This window comes from Vidua chalybeata, chromosome 9, assembly GCF_026979565.1.
Source record: "Vidua chalybeata isolate OUT-0048 chromosome 9, bVidCha1 merged haplotype, whole genome shotgun sequence".
Classification (NCBI taxonomy): Eukaryota; Metazoa; Chordata; class Aves; order Passeriformes; family Viduidae; genus Vidua; species Vidua chalybeata.
The window spans coordinates 12,033,623-12,053,554 of NC_071538.1; the positions used below are offsets into that span (position 1 = coordinate 12,033,623).

Sequence of the window (19,932 nt, forward strand, 5' to 3'; positions counted from 1 at the left end):
ACTTGGCATGTCCACTTAAGAAAACAGGGGCTTTTTGGTGTCAGAAGCTGGAAACGAGCTGTTTCCACACAACTGTTATACCCCATTATGTAAACATGGCAAAAAAACTGCCCACAAACACAAACCCCTTTTCTCTCTGCTCCCTATAAATACAGAAGCCATCATAGCTGTGCTGACATGGCAGAGGGATGAATCTTATAGCAGATTACTTCTCTGCCACCCCTGGTGCCAGGCAGAGGGGGGATGTCAGGGTAGGCTGGGAGGAGGGAGATGTGACAGCTGATGGCTTTGCCTGGCTGGTGCCCAGGAGCTGGGGGAAGAGCTCTCTGCCAGCATGGACGAGTTGGGATCAGAAAGGGGATGTGGAATTTCTGGACATGCAGTTTCTGGCCACAAAAGCGTTGTGTGTCTCTGCCTGTGTGAGTGGGGCAGGGATTGTGGCTCCTTGCCCCCTCCCAGGCTGGGAAGGATGGACGTTCCCGAGGGTGTAGGTGACTTCACGTGCAGCTCCTCGGTGTTACCCAGCTGCTGATCTCGGGCTGCACAGATCACAAACCTGCTGCCTCGTGTGCTGCCTGTGCCTGGAATGCTAATGCTGCCTCTCCTCACTGCCACAGCCACAGAGCTGACGTGCTGGAGAGATTAGACAATGATAATGGATGGGGAAGGGGAGTTTTGTCTGTCTCTTTAACCAAAATAGGAGCAGTAAATCCTGTCAGTTTGCAGAGAACAGCTGGATGTCTAACAACACGGGAATGCTGCTGTGGTGGGTGGGGGTGAGGGTGGGTTTAGCTGCCCCCTCCCTTTATCACTGCCATTTAGACATCCAAATGCTGGGAAAACGACTGGAGCTGCCCAACACCCAATGCAGCATTTATCCTGGGACTCTGCCAGCTGTGTTGGAGCTTGGAAAAGCATGACCCCTCTAAGGTGCCTCTACATCATGGCCAGGAAAGAAAAGGATGCAGGGGTCTTGCCTTTGGTTCTCCAAGTAACAGCTGAGTGAAAGAACATGTTTTTCTTGTTTACAAGACCAATCTCTGCTCATAGAGTAGGCTGAGCTGTGATTTGATTCTCTGCAAAGCTGTGAGTGAGGTGCATCTTGGAAGGGCTTACAGTAAGGTTTTATCTTTGGAACTCCAAAGAACTGAAAGAAGGATGTCACAGAAGTGGCCAAAGCCTCTCAGGCTGGTTGCATTTTGTATTATTAATAACAAATTTTGTACATTAGTTTGAATAGAAGTAGGTCAGCAAGGGAGCCTGAATGTTGAGATGGTCCATAATGCCTTGACACTGCCGTGCTGACCAGAAGCCACGATCTTGTCCTGCTAGGTGCTATGCAAGTACATCATAAATGATCCTCACTTTCCCAAAGTGCTTTCAGAGCTAAAAGAGTATGGCACAGCAGGGGGACAAGGCAATCAAGCAAGCTGTTATAGCAGGGGAAGACAGAGCACTAAATATAATAGGATGAAGAGTGGTAGGTTTTTTCCTCTTTCATGTTCCCTTTTCCCCCCTTCGGTTGGTGGAAGGGAACACAATAGCAAACTGTACAATCAGGCTGAATAACCTTCATATATCAACTGAGAGTAGGACTGCTCTAAATTTGGTGAACACAGGGAAGGAGCTTTCAGTGACAAAATATATTTAAAAAGGATGGTTGACCCAAAAGGTGTGTTTCTTCAGAATAAGATTACTTTTAGACGTTCTTCTCTTCTTTACTCCTTGGGCAAAACCGTGGAGCTCTACTGAGCTCCCAGTTCAATCATCAAGTACATTTTGGCACCAGGATTGCTGTTATTCTGCTGCAGCTGAGCAGTGTAATGGTTCCACCCATTGTTTTACATCTGGGTTAAATTGTCATTTTGTGCATCTGGAGATAGGTTTGTTCAGTAAGTTTTGAAAATCCACAGATGTTCAAGGCCCAGTCAGTCTTTTGGCAGTGCCTGCTAGTGAGGAAGCTGAACAGTGAGAATATATAACCCAGGCAAGCACTCCCAGCAAGTTTTATACCCCAGCAGTTGTCCTTGGGTCTTTTGCCTGCTCTTCCAACTCTGAAAAAAATCAATTAACAAACTGCCTGTCACCCTCCTTTACTTTCTGCTGTGCCTTTGCTAATCTTCTGTCCATTTTCAGCTAGGAAAAACCTTTGGTTTTAATTCTTCCAGCAGGATTTACTTTTGCTCCTGCTCTTGATGTGCAGGGAGAGCTGGTGCTGGCATGGGTTTGTTCCTGACATCTCCATCGTGCTGCTGCTGTGCTAACTTGTGTAGGAGAGCGACAGGCCACAAGCAGGAGATAAGGCTGTTATCAATGTGGGGGCGAGGCAAGTGCAATCCTGGCAGACAGTTCTTTCTCCTTACATTGGTCACCTTTTCAATTACAGATCTGATCTGCTAAAGTTTTGTCATTCTCATTCTAGTTTCTGTTAATGAAATGCATTTAACTGTCAGCTCTTGTTAACAGTAACAACACAGCTGAGGATTCATAAATTCCCATGGAAGTCAAATGACTGCTACCTTAGAAGAACTGAGTCAAGAACTGAGGTGTTTTTTTTTTAATCTTGAAGCTGGAGAAGGAGACAACCACAGCTTGCTTGATCAGACAAGCAAAATATTTTGAACAATGAATCTACCTCAGACTTTTATTTCTGATTCATGCATGAAAAAATACCCTGTTTCTTAGAATCCTGGGGGTTTGAGTCCATTTCATCATTCAGTTTTCCTCTGTGTTTCCTGGATCCATCTCAAATAGTTACTTACCACTCAGAATGCTCAGAAATTCAGCTTTCCAAAAGCCAGTTAGACAAGTGCATTGATGTGTAAACAGTTGTGTTTGGCACAGGTTTGACCTGTTCTAAAGACCAGCAAGAATAGTTTTGGAAAAACTGTTCTATGACAAGGCAGTCCTGGAGTTTTGTTTGTTTAGCAGAGAGCAGGCAAGGGAATGAATGATCTGGGGCCAGTCTGTGGGGACCCATTGGTCTGTGCTCTGAGTATGTACATGAGGAACATAAACATGGAGTAACAGGAAGGGTGCTTTTCACTTATAATAGGGGATGGCACGACAGAGCTGAGTGTCTTGACACAACTTCTGATAAAGGAAGATTCAAGTCTTTAAGGGGACACGGTATATTTTCCTTGATGGACTATTTTTGTTTGAAGTAAAAATATTTTCTTAAATTATCTGTTTGGGGTTTTGTTTGTTTTCTTGTTGTTTTTTATTGGTTTTGGGTTTTTTTGGTGGGGTGGTTCATTTTTTTGTGAATGAGAATGGCTTCAAAAAAGGTCTTTGTGTGTGAATGGTAGATCAGCAAAGATGATCACAGTAACCTCTTTCTGGATTGGAAATGTATGATTTTCAAACTATTGTGGAGGCTTATTGCTTTCTTTTGCAATAAGCCCATATACCAAATGATTTTTTGGTCTTTCTTAAAGGACTGCTTGTCTGGAAAAAATTGACAGTGCCTACAAACTAAGTCATTCCATCTAATTGAAGTATTCTATGAGTTCTGGAGAGAATTTCTTCCTTTCAAATGACAAATTCCATTAGAATCAATGGAAGCTAGAGGCTTTTTCTTTCAACTTTGCAATGCAGAGGGGGTTTGTGGTTTGGTATCATGTAAGCTTAATAGGGTAAGGAAGAAAAATCACAAAATAAAATGTTGTACTTCCTCAGAAAATCCATTTGACTTTGCTGATGACTCCCTGAACACTTGCCTTAAGCAGAAGCTGTCGTGCTGAAGCTGTGTAAGCCCTATAGATGTTCCAGGTCTGCAGAAGCAGGAGGAAAGTCAGCTTTGACCATTTGACCATTGCTGGCATGAGCAGAAATAGTTTGTACCTGCCTATTCCTTGGTGACAAGTTCATTACAGACATGGTGCTTTATTTAAGGTCAAACATGAATAATAGGTGGTTTTTTTTTTTCATTATTATTATAAAGATACAATCTCCAAATTGTAGAATAAAAGGCTGATACATGGAATTTGGAACAATTATTTAAGTTGGATACAGGCCATGACTGAGTGCTGTCGTGAACAAAGAACAGAATGTGGCCATATCCTTAATAATGGGTCTCTCAGATAGTCCACATCTTTTTTCTCTAGTCTTGGAAACAATTAAGTATTTTCCTATATCTGAGGGAATAAAATGTATTAAACTCTGAGATCTTAAATGGTCTCAATATGACTTTGACCAGTAGTGAAGGTGAAAGTTAGTACTAGTTAGTACTGTCAAGAACAGAATATTTTGCTTTTGGTCATCTTAACTAAAGCAACCACCAAAATTTCTCTCTATATATGTGTTTAGCTGAAGAAATTACTTTGCAAAGTAGAATTAGTGCCAATGACAAAACACAGTAAAAATTTTGATATTTGACCACCATGTGGTCATTTACATGGTTGGAACAACTTTAATATAACTGGTTGGTAGTAAGAGCTTTGTTTTATCCCAGTCCATGTCTCTTAAATCAGTACTTTCAGAACACCTCAGGGAAGATGGAGTCTGGACATCAGTTCTGTGCTCTTCCCAAGCTCCTGTGCCTTTCACACTCCATCCTGCTGGAGCTGGATGTGGCTCAGGTATCTGGCTGTACCTCCTGCTCTACTCCTGAGGAAGGCCTTAGGTCTGCCCTGGATTCGGGGGCTTGTGGTTTTCATTAGCAATTTGTAATCCTCAGGTGCTGAAGTTTAGGTTGCTGAGCCTGAGACTTGTTACAGGCTTCTGGAGTCCAGATGAAGAGTGTTTAGTAGCTTTTAATATTCCAGGTCCTTTATAGCACCTCTCAAATCAGAGAGTGAAATAGTCTTGAAATGTTTGGCTTTGGAATTTAGAGTGTGGCACCTCACTGGTGCCATGGAAAGGCTCTCTATGTCTTGCAAATGCAATTGAGGGGCAAGTGGATTTCTCGATGGATGATGTTTCCTCTTCTGATTGCAGTTTTACAGCTTGTTTCCATTCAGATGCACTTGTATTGGTGGCCTGTTTGGCATTTCTCATCTCCCACAGCCCCTGTCACTGGATTTTGTTCCTTTCATGAGTGAGCCTAAGAGGATGAGTGGGCGTAAACCAGCTGCAAATAGAATTTCCCAAGGGGTTGTCTGCAGGCATAAATGCACCAGTGTTGGGACCACAGCAGCTGCCTCTGTCCTGTTAGCTGAGGATCTGGTTTGGGGCAGGATGGGGCATCTCAGGACACACAGAATATAGGGAATGGAATTTCAAGAAGTGTGTTCAGCTGCAGGACACAATTATGCCTTACTGGACTCTCTCTTTTTTTTTTTTCTATTTTCTCTTGAGGCTGTTACAATTCTCCCAAGAATATCATGGAAACATGGGTTTCTAGAGCTGTTTGTTAAAAAAAAAAAAGAAAAAGAAAAAGATATAAATATTTGGCATATATAGTTTAAGATGGTTCCCTTAGTTTAAAACATTGTTTGCAAAATAGGACTTTTATGCAGGTTATCAATTAAAAGAATCCAAAAATTCAGCTTTCTGGTAAGGTCAGGTTTCTATAACTAGCTCTGTAATTCTTCTTCAGCACGTGGACGTAGTTCTACATGAGGTTGTATTTCTAGACACAGTTGATGCTACAGCAAGTGAGATCCAGGGTGTCTCTGCAAGAAATTCTTAGATCTGTCAGTAACAAGAACGTAACAGCTGCATGTTTTAAGGCTGCACTGGAGACTCTTTCTAGTTGTCCTAAAAGATCAGCAATCTGCGTTGTTTTTAGAACTTGCTTTACTCTGAATTAAAATAAGAAAGAAAAAGAAATACTTCAGAGGTGGTTTAATGAAATGGGCATTTGCCTGTATAACAGCCTCTATAACTACGGTGTGTGGGAGTCACAGTCTTCTAATCTCCTAAAAAAGCTGAAGAACAGGCCTTTAGAATAGAGACCTGAACAGGAGGAAGAAAGTGCTGTCATTTGCTTTTTTTTTTAATCTCTAAATACTGAATCCTCTGCCCAGAGATTAGGAATGAAGGTCTGGCTTTAGTGCTGTAATACCTAATTGAATCACGAGCCTTGGTGTAGTCCTGAGAGAGGACTTAGCACAAATTCTCATACTGATTTTGGCATTTCAATTACCTTTCAAGCAATGACACTTGCTTTAATTTGAGTACCTGGACTGCAGCTACTCTGGGACATATTTTTAAAGGTAACTTGTCCCTAATTCCCCTTTATTCCAGCAATTTTTCGTGGGACAGAATCTGCTAACAAGAAATTAAGAGTTCGGTACCCTATGACTGGGGGACAGGACGTGGTGTCTGTCACCCACACAACAAGATTGCCATTAGAGAGAACTTCTGTGGCAATCCTTGACTTGAGAGGGGACAGAGTTCAAGAGAGTTTTGGGAATGACTGTGAGGAGCAGAACCATAATGACATTTGATACTCTGGCCATAAGCAGAGCCAGAGTGTAGGAGCTGAAATCTTCTCTGAGTGTGGCTAAGGAGGAGAGGAGCCTTCTCTCTCTCTCCTTGCTCATTAGTCTGTGTTGGGGTGATTTGTGTACTGGTTTCTTGTCCCTGGCTGATGTGTCACTGCCACTGCTGTGTTTGCCACTGTTTGATGTGGAAATGCAGAGTGGAATGAACATTAGATACCTTTTATTTATGTGACACCCTCCTGAGCATTGAGGACCACACTCAGATACTGAAACAGCTTGCTTGGGCCACTGGGCTCCCACCTAGACAATAATCCTTGCTACACTGGCTCTGCTGTGGGAGGTTTAAAATTGGGATGTGAGAAAGAGATGCAAAGATCTGCCTGAGGTCTGGAAAACATACCTTGTAGAACAAGATAAAGGAGATCATTTTGTTTAATGCAGGAAGCTGACACCACCATCATGTCCACATTCAGTCAGCTAAGGCAGGGGATGACAACTTTAGCAGAGGAGGATATGGCAAAAATGTTTGACTTTCAAATAGGAAAGTAAATGTTTCAAATGGGGAAACAAGATTCCAGTGCAAATAGCAGAGTGAGGACTGCAGGTGGAGACCAAACTTTTTCCTCCCTTATCGGGGTGACTGTAGAAGTTTCTTGGTATCAAATGGTCCATTGTTTTAAAAAGTCAGTTTAGATAAAGAGAGGGTCTCTCCTGATTTTTCATAGTATTTGGATATTCTGAAGTTCATCACGATTTTCTGGGCCCCTTGAAGTCTGGTTTTCTGGTCCAGTTCTGCATAACTGTCTAAAAATCTCCTCCAGGAGTGTGCTCTACTCCCCAAAAGGTAATTTTATTGTGCAGTACTTGGCACTCTGCTGACCAGGGCTTCCTTCAGTACAAACCCACATTAAGTAGCAATAGAAAACTTCTGGGAAGAATGATACAAAGCTTCAGGTGCAATAATTATACTCACTTTTGTCAGAGAACTGTTATAACAAGAAATAAAAATGGAACAACATTTGCTTTATCCCTTTTCAGAGGCCAATAATGTGGCCATATTAAAAAATAATCTTTGATTTAATGTTCCATATTACCTTCATTAGCTTTCTTTACATTTCTTATTTTATAAACCTTTAAATTGAAGGTAGGGCAGGGGAAAAGGAAAAGAATGAAACATTTTGGAGGAAAAAGAGGAAAGGAAAGTTTTTTCCTAAGGATTATGCATTTCTCTACAACATTAAGAATGCTGCTGCCACTCCATATTGTGGCTCCTTGGATTGCATGTAAATCTTTGGTCGAAGAGCTTTTCACACAAAGCTTTTCTCTGGGAGCCTCATTTCATCCAATTAACTTTTCTGTATCTTTGAAGTTCAGCCAAGATCAGTAAGACAGTGGCTGCTTCTTCTTAGGAAGTGACATAAGTAGCACAGAAGTCATATAGGGTAACAAAGCTAATTTATTTTTTATTTAACTCTAAAAGAGGGAGGGAAGATTTGAGAACCCTCAGGTTCTGACACCTTTTGCTATTTCAGTTATTTGGGTGCTATAGGAAGGCACAAACTACTTGATTTCATTTTCAGTGGTCTTTTGCTGTGTGCATGAACTGCACCTATTAATGTGCTCTTTTAGATTTATTCACTCTGCAGCGGTGCTTTGCACGCTTGCATTTTTAAAAGAGATGAAAGGATCCTTGGATACAAATTTCTCAGATATAGAGCAGTAGGCAATGGAGAAAAGAACTGATACAAGAAAAGATGGGTCAGTGAGCCAAAGCTTCTATTGTCTTCCCCAAAGGGTAGACTCCCAAAAGTTAACCTAATTATGGAGGGCACTGAGGCCGTGGGGCTAACAGCTGTTCAGGAAGCAGCAGAGAGCTCCTCTAGGAGCTGAGGTTAGATGTTGGAAATAGTTCCTCGTGGGAGTATACAGGGAAATCGCTGTGCACATGTGCATGTGTGTGTGCAGAATTCAGAATGAAGGGTTTAGACACAGCAGCTCCAAGGATGGAAATAGGTCAGTGGTTTAGTGCTCTCTACGTGTTCCTCCTCTGTGACAGCTCCGAGTAGCAGTTGGAAGGCAGCCTGGGATTTCATTTAGAAGCGTGAACCAAAAGAAAGGGAAAAAGAGAAAGGAGGGGGTCATTTTGCTTGTTTTGATGCCCATGTGTCCCATTTTCAATTATCCCTCTCATCCACTCTCACTGGGATACAGTGAGATGCTTACAAATGAGCCATGAGAGAATTTCAAAGGTTTGCATGCTCCATTCGTAAAAACTCAGCGGAAAAAACTATGCACCTCATTGGGTTGTAAAACTTGACTTGAAATTGGTTGAGGACAAAATTTCCCTTGGGGTTTTAGTGTTTTGAAAAGCCTGAAATATTCTGTGTACCTGATTAGGGGACTGTTGTCGTCTTGTTGTCAGATCTTGCCCTATAGATTCTGGATTTTGCTTAGTAGGTATAACACCACCTACACTTTAAATACATTTTTGAATGATGCAAGTTGGATTAGTTTTGTTTAGTCTTGGCCATCTAAAAGTTAGTCATCTGTTCTGGACTGGTAACTAAGAGCTGGCTGTGGTCAGCGGGGTGTTCCCAGAAAGAGATTTGTGTCATCCACAGTCAGTGGGATAAGCTGCCATTTGAACAGATTTCTGTAACCCTGTTAACTTGGGGTTGGGGTTAGAGGGACATTTATCCTGCCTCTCTTAAGCTGTTTAACAAGAGTCAGGAGATCTGCTCTCCAGCTGCCATATATTTACTGATATCCACACGTACAATTGTCAGTACTTGTACAAATTTATACTGATTGTGGATCAGCCCTATGGATTTTTTTTTTTATTTTATAACTTATTCTTCTAAGAAAGTATAATCATACCAGATGTAGGTAGCTAGGATCTAATTCTGGCTCAGTATCCCTACATGAGTGGTCAGTCTGATTAGCAGTGAAGTGTTCAAGAACATGGGAACTGCTACAGACCAACATTCTTACATTGATTACTGATCTACTGCTCTTTTATGTCTTCCCCCTTGCCCCCTGTCCCCCTGTGATGTGAATCCAACTCTTCTGCTGTCATTTGTGGCTACAAGTGTCATTGCAAGTGTAGACACTTGCATTTTGCCCAGGGCTGTCTATTGCTCTACGTAGAACTCCTTCTAACCGCTGATGTTTTAAAAGTTTCTCAGCTTTTTGTCATCCCCTCAAACATGAGATCAGGCAGCATGGCACAGTGGAGAAAGCAGCAAACAGGGCTAAAGAGGTTTTTGTGATGTCAGATTTTGTCCCAAAGGTTAATGATCCTCCTTTGCTGAGCACTGTGGCCACAGCAAGGACTGCAGGGACTGTTTAGTGCCAATGCAGAAAGGGCCTGTGTTGGCAAAATAAAGTCCTGACTTATAATTCAGGGGTTGGGGGAAGTCAGAAGAGCTATGAACACAAATTTGGAGAGAGAGGATTTTTTTTTGTTGTTGTTGTTTGAGAATTGTCCCAGTTATTTTGCTGATCATCTCAGGTAAGCCACCTTTCAGTTTTCAGTGATATGCTTGTGTATTGTTCATTGCTGGAAAGCAGCTTCAAATTTTTCTGAAGGAGAAAAAAGTTGTTAATTGTCCTTTTTTCCTTCTTTACATCTTCTCTGGACCTCTGTCTGATAGTCATCTTGTCAAAACCGTCAGGAGAAATAAAAAGCAAACAGACTTTTTAGTCCAAATAATGTATTTCTAAGTTTTCCAGTTAAGCTTGGATGTTGCATTCTGTGGAGTGGGGAGCTGTCTGTTGTGCTTTGGACAAGCAGGGCTCTCTGGGTTTACTTATTCACCTCCACACACAGACCAGTTAAGGTCTTCTCCTACACTGGAGAGAGTATCAACACTATTTTTTTTTCCTTAGGTTGGCTAAACTTGCCTGTCCCAGCCTAGGGCAAGTTGTTTTTTTCATATATAAGGAAATTTTGCTAACCTGGCAATCTGCTTGGCCAGTGTCATTTACTGTTTAGTTCCTCCTCCATGAAGAACTTCCTCCTCTTCCTCTGAGGAAACGGGTAAATTTGGACTTGGGTTCTTTTCTGATAAGATATTTGAAATCCTTATACCAGTATCCTGGATCTTAAATATTCATATTTATTTCCTGTGAGGAAATATGGGGTTTGCACACACAGTTTATGGCTAGAGGTCTGCCTGGACTTGCTGTGGGAGTGACCTTGCTCAGAACAGTGATGTTTCCTTTCCTGGCTGTAACCCAGCAAGGATGCATGCAGTCAAAATTAACCCAATATTTTGCTGTGTATTCCAGGGAGGGAGGTTTTATTTACTTTCTGTGGAATCCTGTTTTCTATTTCTGACTCTATCAGACAAATGCAGAATGATCTTGGCTGATTCACTCAATCCCCCTCTGCTCCTTGGTCTTAGTTGCAAAGTGAAACTAATTCTGTGCACCTGCCTCACTGAACCATTGGAGGACATTCCATTAATGCCTGTGAAATGCTCCAGGAAACTCCCTGAAAAGCAAACCAGAGATGTCTGAATTTTGGGGGATTTGATTCAGCTCTTGAGGTACAAAGTCTCTGGTTCTGGAAACGAAGAAAACTGTGTAGAATTGCAATGTCTGGATGCGAAATCTCCATCCCTAGTCACAGGTTATGTGGATTTGTTCACAGTTTGACCTCTATTAACGTTGGATATCTAGAAAAAACCCAAATATCCCTGTCACAGTGTGAAACAGTCTGTCTGTTTGATCAGGTATTGCATCCTTGGGGCCTGAGGGGAGCATAACACATCAGTACATCTGCTAACTGCAGTGTGATCTCTGCAAGGGTGGGGAAAATGGGCAGCCCAAGCTGCTGGACATGATTACAGTGGCCAGGGTAGTGGGGATGGCAGGCATTTGTGCTTTCTACCTGGCTGGGATTTAGTACACAGTTAATTCCCCTAAAAGTAATTTTGACTTTTTTAGATGTATTTAATCTCTTTTTTCTTTCCCACCCCTTTCCTGCAGACAAATGTTTCTTCAGGGTTTGGGGTTTTTTGTGCTGTTTGCTTGAACATGTTCTTCTTGCCTCTGGCACTGGCATATGGAATTTCTATTTGTGTGACAAACAAGATAGCAGTTTACTTAGGAATTCTTGTTCCACCTGTTGCTCGAGATCCCCAGCTTTAAATCTCACTCCTTAGTTGGAAATGTTTTCAGGCATCCACTGTGACACTTGATGATGTTACAAGAAATGTAAGAATTCAACCCTGTGAGCTGCATAATTTCAAGTGGCTGTCCAGATAGCAGATCTTTCTTTTCTGTGGATTTTCCCATCACCTTGCATTGTGCTAAACAATAATGCTAATCCATTCAATCACCTTGAATATTTTGCTAATCTGTACTTATCCTGAGAAACTATCTTCAGTAGTTAGATAGGAAATGCAAGCTGAAACCAGGCAAATACAAAGTGATTGTGATGTTCTTTTTCTTTTGAAGGAAGCATTTGATGCCACCTCTCTTAATGCACATGCTTTCTGATTTGATCTCATGTTATTGATAATCACGGGCTATTTTTGTGCCATGCTTTTGTTTAGGAGCCATCACAAATCAATCTCATGAATCTTGCTTCCTGTCCTGTGGCATTGGCATTAGCACATTTCTCTGCTCTGTGGCAATGACATTTGCATGTTATTCTTGTATTTAATCTGCTTTGTTGGATATTTTGCTCAGAATGTTTTGTGGTGTTTTAACCTGTGGGGTTTATAGGATTTTACGGTGTTATTTATCTCGGTTCATGTATCTTTCATTCCATCATTAGCATATGTTTAGGAAGAAGGTACAATAAATGGAAGAAGGCAACTGTGTCCTTCATTTGAATAAAACATAAGTTTGCATAAGAAGTTAATAAGAAATCATGTAGGGACATGGCCTAATTTTTGAAAGGATGTTTTGGAAAAAAAGTTGTGCTATCTTCCTCCGTCTGGATTTTCATCTGCCTTCTCATAATTTCTAATCCTGTTGCCAAAGCTGCTTTCTCAACTTTAAAATCTTTCTGGAATTAAGTGGCTTCTGGATCTTGACAATGCAACATTTTGATGCATGTGTTTGTCACATCCTGATTAGATTGGTATAACTCCTGCTCTCCCAGGTCCCTCTCAAAACTCAATTCATAAACCAGAGTTTCATACAAGATGCTTCCACTAGGGTGATGAAACAGAGAAATTCAATCATACCACGCATAGGTTATCCATTTTCCGGAGACTGATGGGAGAGATTGGATTTTCAGAGCTCTTCTGGGCTGTTTTGTTTTGTTTTCTTTTGTTTTCTTTGCTTCTGTTCTTGTCTTCAAGGCTTCAATAAATTATCTTTTAAAGTGGAGAAAGTAATTTCCATCTCTTCCTGGCCATGAAACTACTCTTTCCATGAGCTTTGACTGCAGGTGAACCATTTAAATTTTGTCATCCTCAGATTTGTTTATCTCCACATTCTTTTTCAAGCCCATGCATGGACATGGACAGTGACCCATTTGTGGTTTATTAGTTCTGCCTTGTAAGTTTTGGATAGAGATACCACAACTTTCTTGGCAGGTATTTAGGTCAAGCCAGTGTAGAGGAATCATTTAATTCTGAAGGAAGGGAATTGCTTTTTTCCATACATGCTCCCACATTTTGAGAGCCTTACAAACACGGGGCCTTGCATTTTTCTGTCAGAAGGCAGCAAGAACCAATTCCTCAACAACTCCAAGGTGGGAGCACTGGCTACCAAAATCAAAGAACTAAATGTGTGCAGTGGAAGCCACAGCACTCAGATCTTACTCCCACCCTGAACATACCAGGTAACAGTTCTGCTGAACAGTTTCCTTTCTTGCCTGCCAAACACCGAAGTACTTTTGAGGGTGGAATATGACTGGAGGGGTTGATTTCTGAGCCCTGTCAGGAGGATGACATTGTGCAAGTGCTAAAACAGCCAGAACCCGCACAGTTAATCATTGTTTTATGATGTTTGTATGGTGTGGGATGCAACAAGCTAATGATAGATCTGCTGGGAAGTTGAACTTTCTTCCTTTGTCCATTTACAGCTCAAATGAATGTTTACAAGAACCTGCAACAGAAGCAAACCATCTCCCTAATCACTTCATATGCACTACCAGATCACTGCACTCCCTGTGGCTAAAAGGTAGAAATGGGGCACTATCTCAGACGAGGGTTCTGAGTTTTAGTCCCATATCAGCTTGAATGCAGGCAGAGGATGAATTTATGAAAAATAAAAGAGGGGAAAATATAAAATTTAAATAGACTTTGCAGGCTCATAAAGAGAATTAGCTCAGTGTGAGTTCTTTAGAAGCTATTTCTGCATCTTTCTCTAGAAAGTTATTAGACTTCTTATTTTTTTCAAAATCTGTTCACCCATTCCAAATTTTGATGGAGATTTTAAAAGCTCATTTTTGTTAAGAAGAAAACAACATTTGACAGATCTGGCTTATTTTTGACAATCTGGGGGCTGGCAGTGGATGAAGAGAATTGTTTTTGCAGACCCAGTGAATGAATCAGGAAAGTTTCATCTTTGCTTCAAACTTTTCCAAGGATTTAAACAGTTTTTGAAATGTTCTCTTCGCTCCAGGCTCCCTCATTCTCAGTCTCCCTGTGTGTCTTGAGGACACTGTCAGTATCCCCCTCCCATCCCTATATTTTGAGGATGAATTGTTTCATGTTTGTTTATGCTAAGCTATGAAAGCTTGAAATTGAAATTTGTTTGCTCCTCTGCTTCCCATTCATATATGTTCCCATTCATTGTACATTTTTGCTGTAGGATTTTATCCTAAGGGTGCTGAACTGCGTGAGGCTGCAAATATGCAGGGAAAAAAAAAAAAAAAAAAAGTAATTCTGTGAGCTTGTGAAGTTGCCTGTCCCACAGCAGGGTTCTCTGGTGTCCACCGAGGTATGAGCAGCAAGTGAAACTTTCCCTGTGCCTGAGACTTTCATAGAATTATAAAAAAAAATTGTTTTGTGTAGCCCTCTGGAGGTCTTCAGCCCATTCTCAAAGCAGAGCTAACTTCAGTGTTGTGTTGGTTACTTAGGGCTTTTTACAGGCAAGACTGGAAAACATCCATGGGTAAAAAGTAATAATGTGGGAGGGTTTTCCCCTCACTTGAGTTCTCTCTTGCCTTATTAAAATTGACTTTATTATATAATTTTTTCAAGGGATCTTGAAAGTGCTCAACGCTGGGCTGGATGGAGCTTTGAGGAGGAACCTGGTCCAGTGAAAGATCTCCCTGCCCCTGGCAGGGGATTGGAACTAAATGGTCTTTAAGGTCTCTTCCAACGCAAATCCCTCCATGATCAGCTTCTACCTGAACTCTTTCCTGGTCTTTCTGTACAACAATTGCCAGAAGATTTAGTTTTCCCTGGTGTTTCATCCTCACCTCTTTTCTTGAACAGTTACATGCCTTTTAGTAATTGTTGCATTCTTTTACACATCTCAGAAAAGGGTATAATAATAAATTTTTCTGACAAATTTACATCCATTTGCACCTATTTTTGAAGCATAACCAAAAAAAAAAAAAAAACAAAAACCAACAAAACCAAAAAAACTCCAAATTCCTGAAGATTTAAAATTTTCAGCTTTAACATTCTCATCAGGATTCTCAAACTAATCTATCATTGCACCATTATTCATTGCAATAAGATGTTTCAGTGCTCTGGAACCAAAATGTGTAGTTTCAGCTTGGCTTGGTATCAAATCACATTCTGCTGGTGTGTTGCAGTGATTGATGGAAGCCACACTTTGAGTGCTTTACATTCCTATTCTTCTGCATCCAGCAAGCATCCAAATCAGACAAGTGACCCATGTCCCATGGGATGGCACAAAATCCCCTCACACGTGGCTTTGAGTTAGGAAGAAGAGGTGCCATGGAGTTTGATGAGAAATGTCTCTTTGCCAGGTAGCTTCCCTTCTGGCGTGTACAGTGTGCCCAACTGCTGGGACTGTGGAAAATTTAAAGCCCAAGTGATTTGAGGTAGGAATTGGAAATGGACAGGAGACCACCATGCTGTCAAATAGTTCCTCATTCTCTGTGTTGTTTGGGATGAGGCAGCACCACACAGAGAAGCTCAGCTGGTAAAACTCTGCCCTTTAAATTAACAAGTGATTGGGAAAGATCTGAGCCTGATTTAACTCCCTTCTAAAACATCTGGGCTTTTTTATTGATTGCAATCAGAGACAGAGCAGGACTTTGCAGCTTCTTTGCCATCTTCTGAAATGTTATGTGACAAACAAAACACTGGTATTATTTCTGCTATGAAATGTTTGTTAGTATATCATAATAGGGATTCTGGGAAGAACATTTGCAACATTTTCAGTTTTTAGTGGACTTTCCAAAAATGAAATAATCTGGAGGTTTTGATGTGGTTTTGTTTTTGTTTTTGTTTTTTTGAGTTTAGATGTTTGGTTGTCAGTTTGGAGTTTTGTTAACTGATTTAGCCACATTGTGCCTTTGCTAAAGCAGAGTAGTGACCTGGCAGGTGTTAAAATAATCTAATAGAATAAGGTTAATTTTCTCTCTTTAATTAGACAGCCATATGTAACACACCCAGTGGGCCAGACAACCTTGAAATTTAAAGTGAGAATAAAGACAAAAGTATCTTTAGTTACAGGTGGTAAGGGGTAGAAGAAACAAGAGGAAATGTTCATTGATATAAAAGCACAACCCTACACAATCCCTTTTCTCCATCCAAACCCTTAGAGAATGTTTCTCAAAAACTGGAATGGGATATCTTATGCTTATCTTATATGGTCTTATAGGCATTGCAGGATCGTTTGTTAAGTACAAACTTGTGCAATCTTGTTGAAAATGAACCTCAAAAAAATTCAGGGTCTGTCAGAAAACCTTTCTTAGATTCCATAGATCACTAAATCCCCATCTGTAGAACCTAATATATCTCTGTTGCATATAGGTAAAGCCTTACAAAGGAAGGCTTTGTAAAACCCTGGCTCAGGCCTGGTACTTCAGCTAAGCAGAAAGGGACTCAGCTGAATTAGGGGTAGAAAAACAAGTTATGTAACCATTGTGTGTTCACAACATGGTGTGTGGTGCTTGGTTGAATTTTGTTTGTTATGATTTTAAACTATGTAGCTGATAACAAGGCTTTAAGAGGCTTGTTTTTGGAATAAAGGGCTCTCCTTTGCACCTGCCTGGGGACCCTGCATCACCACAGACCCTCACCTCACATATCCCCATCACTGTAGCACCAAAACACTTTCTAATCCTTCATCTGTTTCCTCTCAAAACACCAGGGAGGGTTTATAATTATTTTTACAAGTGAAGAACTGAGGCATTGCAGTTTTGACCTAGGTTAGATAAGAGGCAATGACAGGACAGTCTCATGGTGTCACCCTGAGTGAACCACTGTGTCACCTCCCCTGTATTGTGACAACTGGGATTTTGCTCAGGGCTTTGCATACAACTGTAAAACTTTCATTTAGTTGTGGTAAAGGGAGTGTTTGGCTAATGGACATGTCCCTGTCTCTAACATCTGATGACATTTATACCTGCTAGCCAATGCAGCAGAAGAAAGCTGCTTGTAGACCATGTGTATGGGAGTGCAGGGAAAGTAAAAAGGGCCGTTCCTCCCATCATCCCAAAATAAATGCGTCCTTATAAATGCAAAAAGTCACTTTCAAGCTGAACAATTTGTAGATGCAGCAAGACTGTGCAGGAATACAATTAATATTCTGGTTATGTATGGGAGTGAGAAATACCTAAGTGTGTCAGAGCCTGTTAGCAAACATTATAAAAGGGAGCCAGCAGCCGTGCTCTGGTGCTGGGGAGTTAAACTTTGCTTGTTAGGGTTCAGGCAGCAGTTTGCCAGTCCTGTGCTGCTTCCCTGTGGGCCAGCACACACCTTCTTGGCAGTCTGGGATCAGGTCAAACCCTTCCTCCGGGATATCCAAGAGGAAAAGGCCTTTCTGATGATGGGGATGGATGATTTCTGGCTGGTTTTGGCATAGCTATGAGGATATCTTGGGTGGAAGTAATTGGGTACCCTGTAATGTAGCAAAGGAATAATTTAATTCTATTCAGGAGAGTAAAAGAAATATCAGGTACAGTGCTAACCACCACATATTAGAGCAGGTTCTCACAGGCACAGCTGAATGCAGCAGTATCAGGATATAAAGCCAAGAAAAATGGCTGAATTAAGGTATAACTGAAACCCACCCAAAACCCATTTGTGATCTAGTAATACCTTAAAATTTTCTAGTAATCTCTGACAAAGTCAGATGTTTCTAATATTTTGTCCACTCATAGTGCCATTTTTTGTCAAATTTGGAGAAGCATTGAGAACAGTCAGCTTCAGCTCAAATCAGAGTTAGGTGTAAAATGCTATGTAAACGCAAGTTGTCCCAAAAAATTCCTGTCCTTGGCCTCTCAGATAGAATGGTTCAATTTAGTGGATGTCTCTTATGTAAGCCAATTTTTGTCCCAGTTGCTCTTTTATGAACTGGGGACAATGTGGTCCCCTCTTGTACCAGTGCTGTTGGGAAAATTAGTCCATCAGTGCTTATAAAGCAGTTGTCTCCTGCAGTGCTGAGCACTTTAGAAAAGCCACGAAGAACTGAATAGCTCTGTCCTTGGAGCAGACTTTGAGTAGCATGCAGTAAGCAGCAGCCTAGGGTTGCACATTGAACAGTAAGGAAAAGCCAAAATATTGAATAGTCCACTCATTAATGAACAGTGAGGATCCTGTGCGCAGAATAATGTAAGAGCCTGTGGGAAAGCACCCTGTGCTCCTGCAGTTAAAGGCTGTGTCACAACAATGACAAGCACAGGGCTGGAGGAAGGCTGTGTGGACCTGTGCAATGTCCTAACTTGTAAGAGCTCGGTGTTGTGGCATTAAGGTTGGCTCCTTTGACTGCAATTCTCTGTGTGTAATGGGTCTGGTAGTGAGAGCTGAACCATCTTCTGGGGGTGTTCCTATCATGCTGGTCTACAGGGAAGAGGATCTGTCTTTCCTCTTTCCTAGAAGCAAGCAGAATTCCAGATTTGTGTGCCAGGCAGGATAGGAGATGTGTTGTAATACGGAGGAATACCATCCTACAGCAGCTGGAGTATTCCCTAATAATTGTGAGATGTGTTGTGTGTCTGACTATTTGCACAGTCTGAGGAAGGCCAGAAGTGGCAACAAAAGCACAGTTCAAGAGCAGCCATGTCTCCAGGAATGCTTATGTGTGTATCAGCTGTTTTTTGTGAACCACTGTGATAATGAAACACTTATTTCCACCCAACCTGCCCCTCCAGGAATGTAGACAGACCAAAAAAATACAATGGTTTAAAGAATGGTTGCTTATCTGAAGGGAAAGATTTGTTAGGAAGCAGAATTAGGACATTGTGGGGAAGTGTCAAGTAGATAGGGCAGGAGGGCCTAGAGGAGTTTGGCTTGTTGACAGGATGGGAATCCAGTAAATTAAGCACACGTTAAAATTCTCTTCCTCAGTGGTTTGCAGTTTGTGATCCATGAGCAGGTGGCTTTTGAACAACATCAGAAAAGAAAGTTTATATAATATTGCATTATGGGCTACATATGTGAGAGTTCTGAAGGCCATCGTGTGCCTACAGTGGAAATATTTTGGGATCCAAAAGCTGGAAAAAAAACCCTCTGTCTCCTGTGTCATTAGTCAGTGATGTGTTTGGTTTTGAAAAGGCCAAACAATGAATCAGGCTTTAAAATGGAAGCACTGTAGGTGTTGCCAGCACCTTGTTTAAAACACCTGAGTGCCCAAGATTGGCATGGCAGTGACTCAGATCCAGCTGGGAGCAGGAGTCTGAGAAAGCCTTCCCGGGGCAGGACAGATGGCACTGGCTCCTGCAGGATCATTTGGAGAGATCCACACATGGGGACAGGCTCTTCCTAGGGGAGAGCATTGCTAAACTGGGCTTGCATCCCAGGGGAAGTGCTGGAAACCCTGTCCCACTGAAAATCGGGCTGGGCACAATGCAGGTGTGAAAATACAGAGTCCTGTGACAGCTGTAGGGGTGAGCTGCACTAGGGAGGGGATCTTACCCTCTGACACACCAGGCACACTCACAGGGTGGAGTTTTCCTTTCTGTAGGATGGGATTTTATTTCCAGCATGCTGGTTTGTGCCCAGGAATCCTTCTGGCATTACTGAGGACCTGGGCTGTGTAAGAAGAGTTAATACAAGAATTGAGACATATCCTGAAGATCACAGCGTGCCCATGTCAGGAGGGGATGTGTGTCTTCCTTGGTGCGTGTGCCTGTGACACCTATTACCAGCCCTGAGAAATGCATGTATTCATCAGAAGGAGAAAATATCCCTTTGTGTTTATTCTTATTTAACGTTGTTTACACAGAAAATGGAGAAACGCATCTTTAACCGTCATGTACGATATAAAATTATGTCAGTAGAGCCGGCAGTGCTCATTCTGCAAACATCTACTCCACCGTGTGGTCTCTGGGAGCTAATGCTGCTCTGCCCGCTCTGCCTGGAGCACACTGCAGTGGTTCTGTTAAATAGCCTTTGTGAAGGTTTCCAGAACTCTAAATTAAAAATGCAGAATG

At 41.6% G+C, this 19,932-nt stretch overlaps 1 protein-coding gene across 1 annotated transcript in view; it reads left to right on the forward strand.

Moving 5' to 3' along the window:
- Positions 1 to 19,932, forward strand: part of LOC128792413 (cytosolic carboxypeptidase 6-like) — a 163,472-nt gene that overhangs the window by 10,617 nt on the left and 132,923 nt on the right. The window contains exon 2 of the mRNA XM_053950822.1: positions 13,435 to 13,532. Coding sequence (XP_053806797.1) covers positions 13,495 to 13,532 — 38 coding nt within the window. The 5' untranslated portion in view covers positions 13,435 to 13,494. The remainder of the gene's footprint in view (positions 1 to 13,434; positions 13,533 to 19,932) is intronic.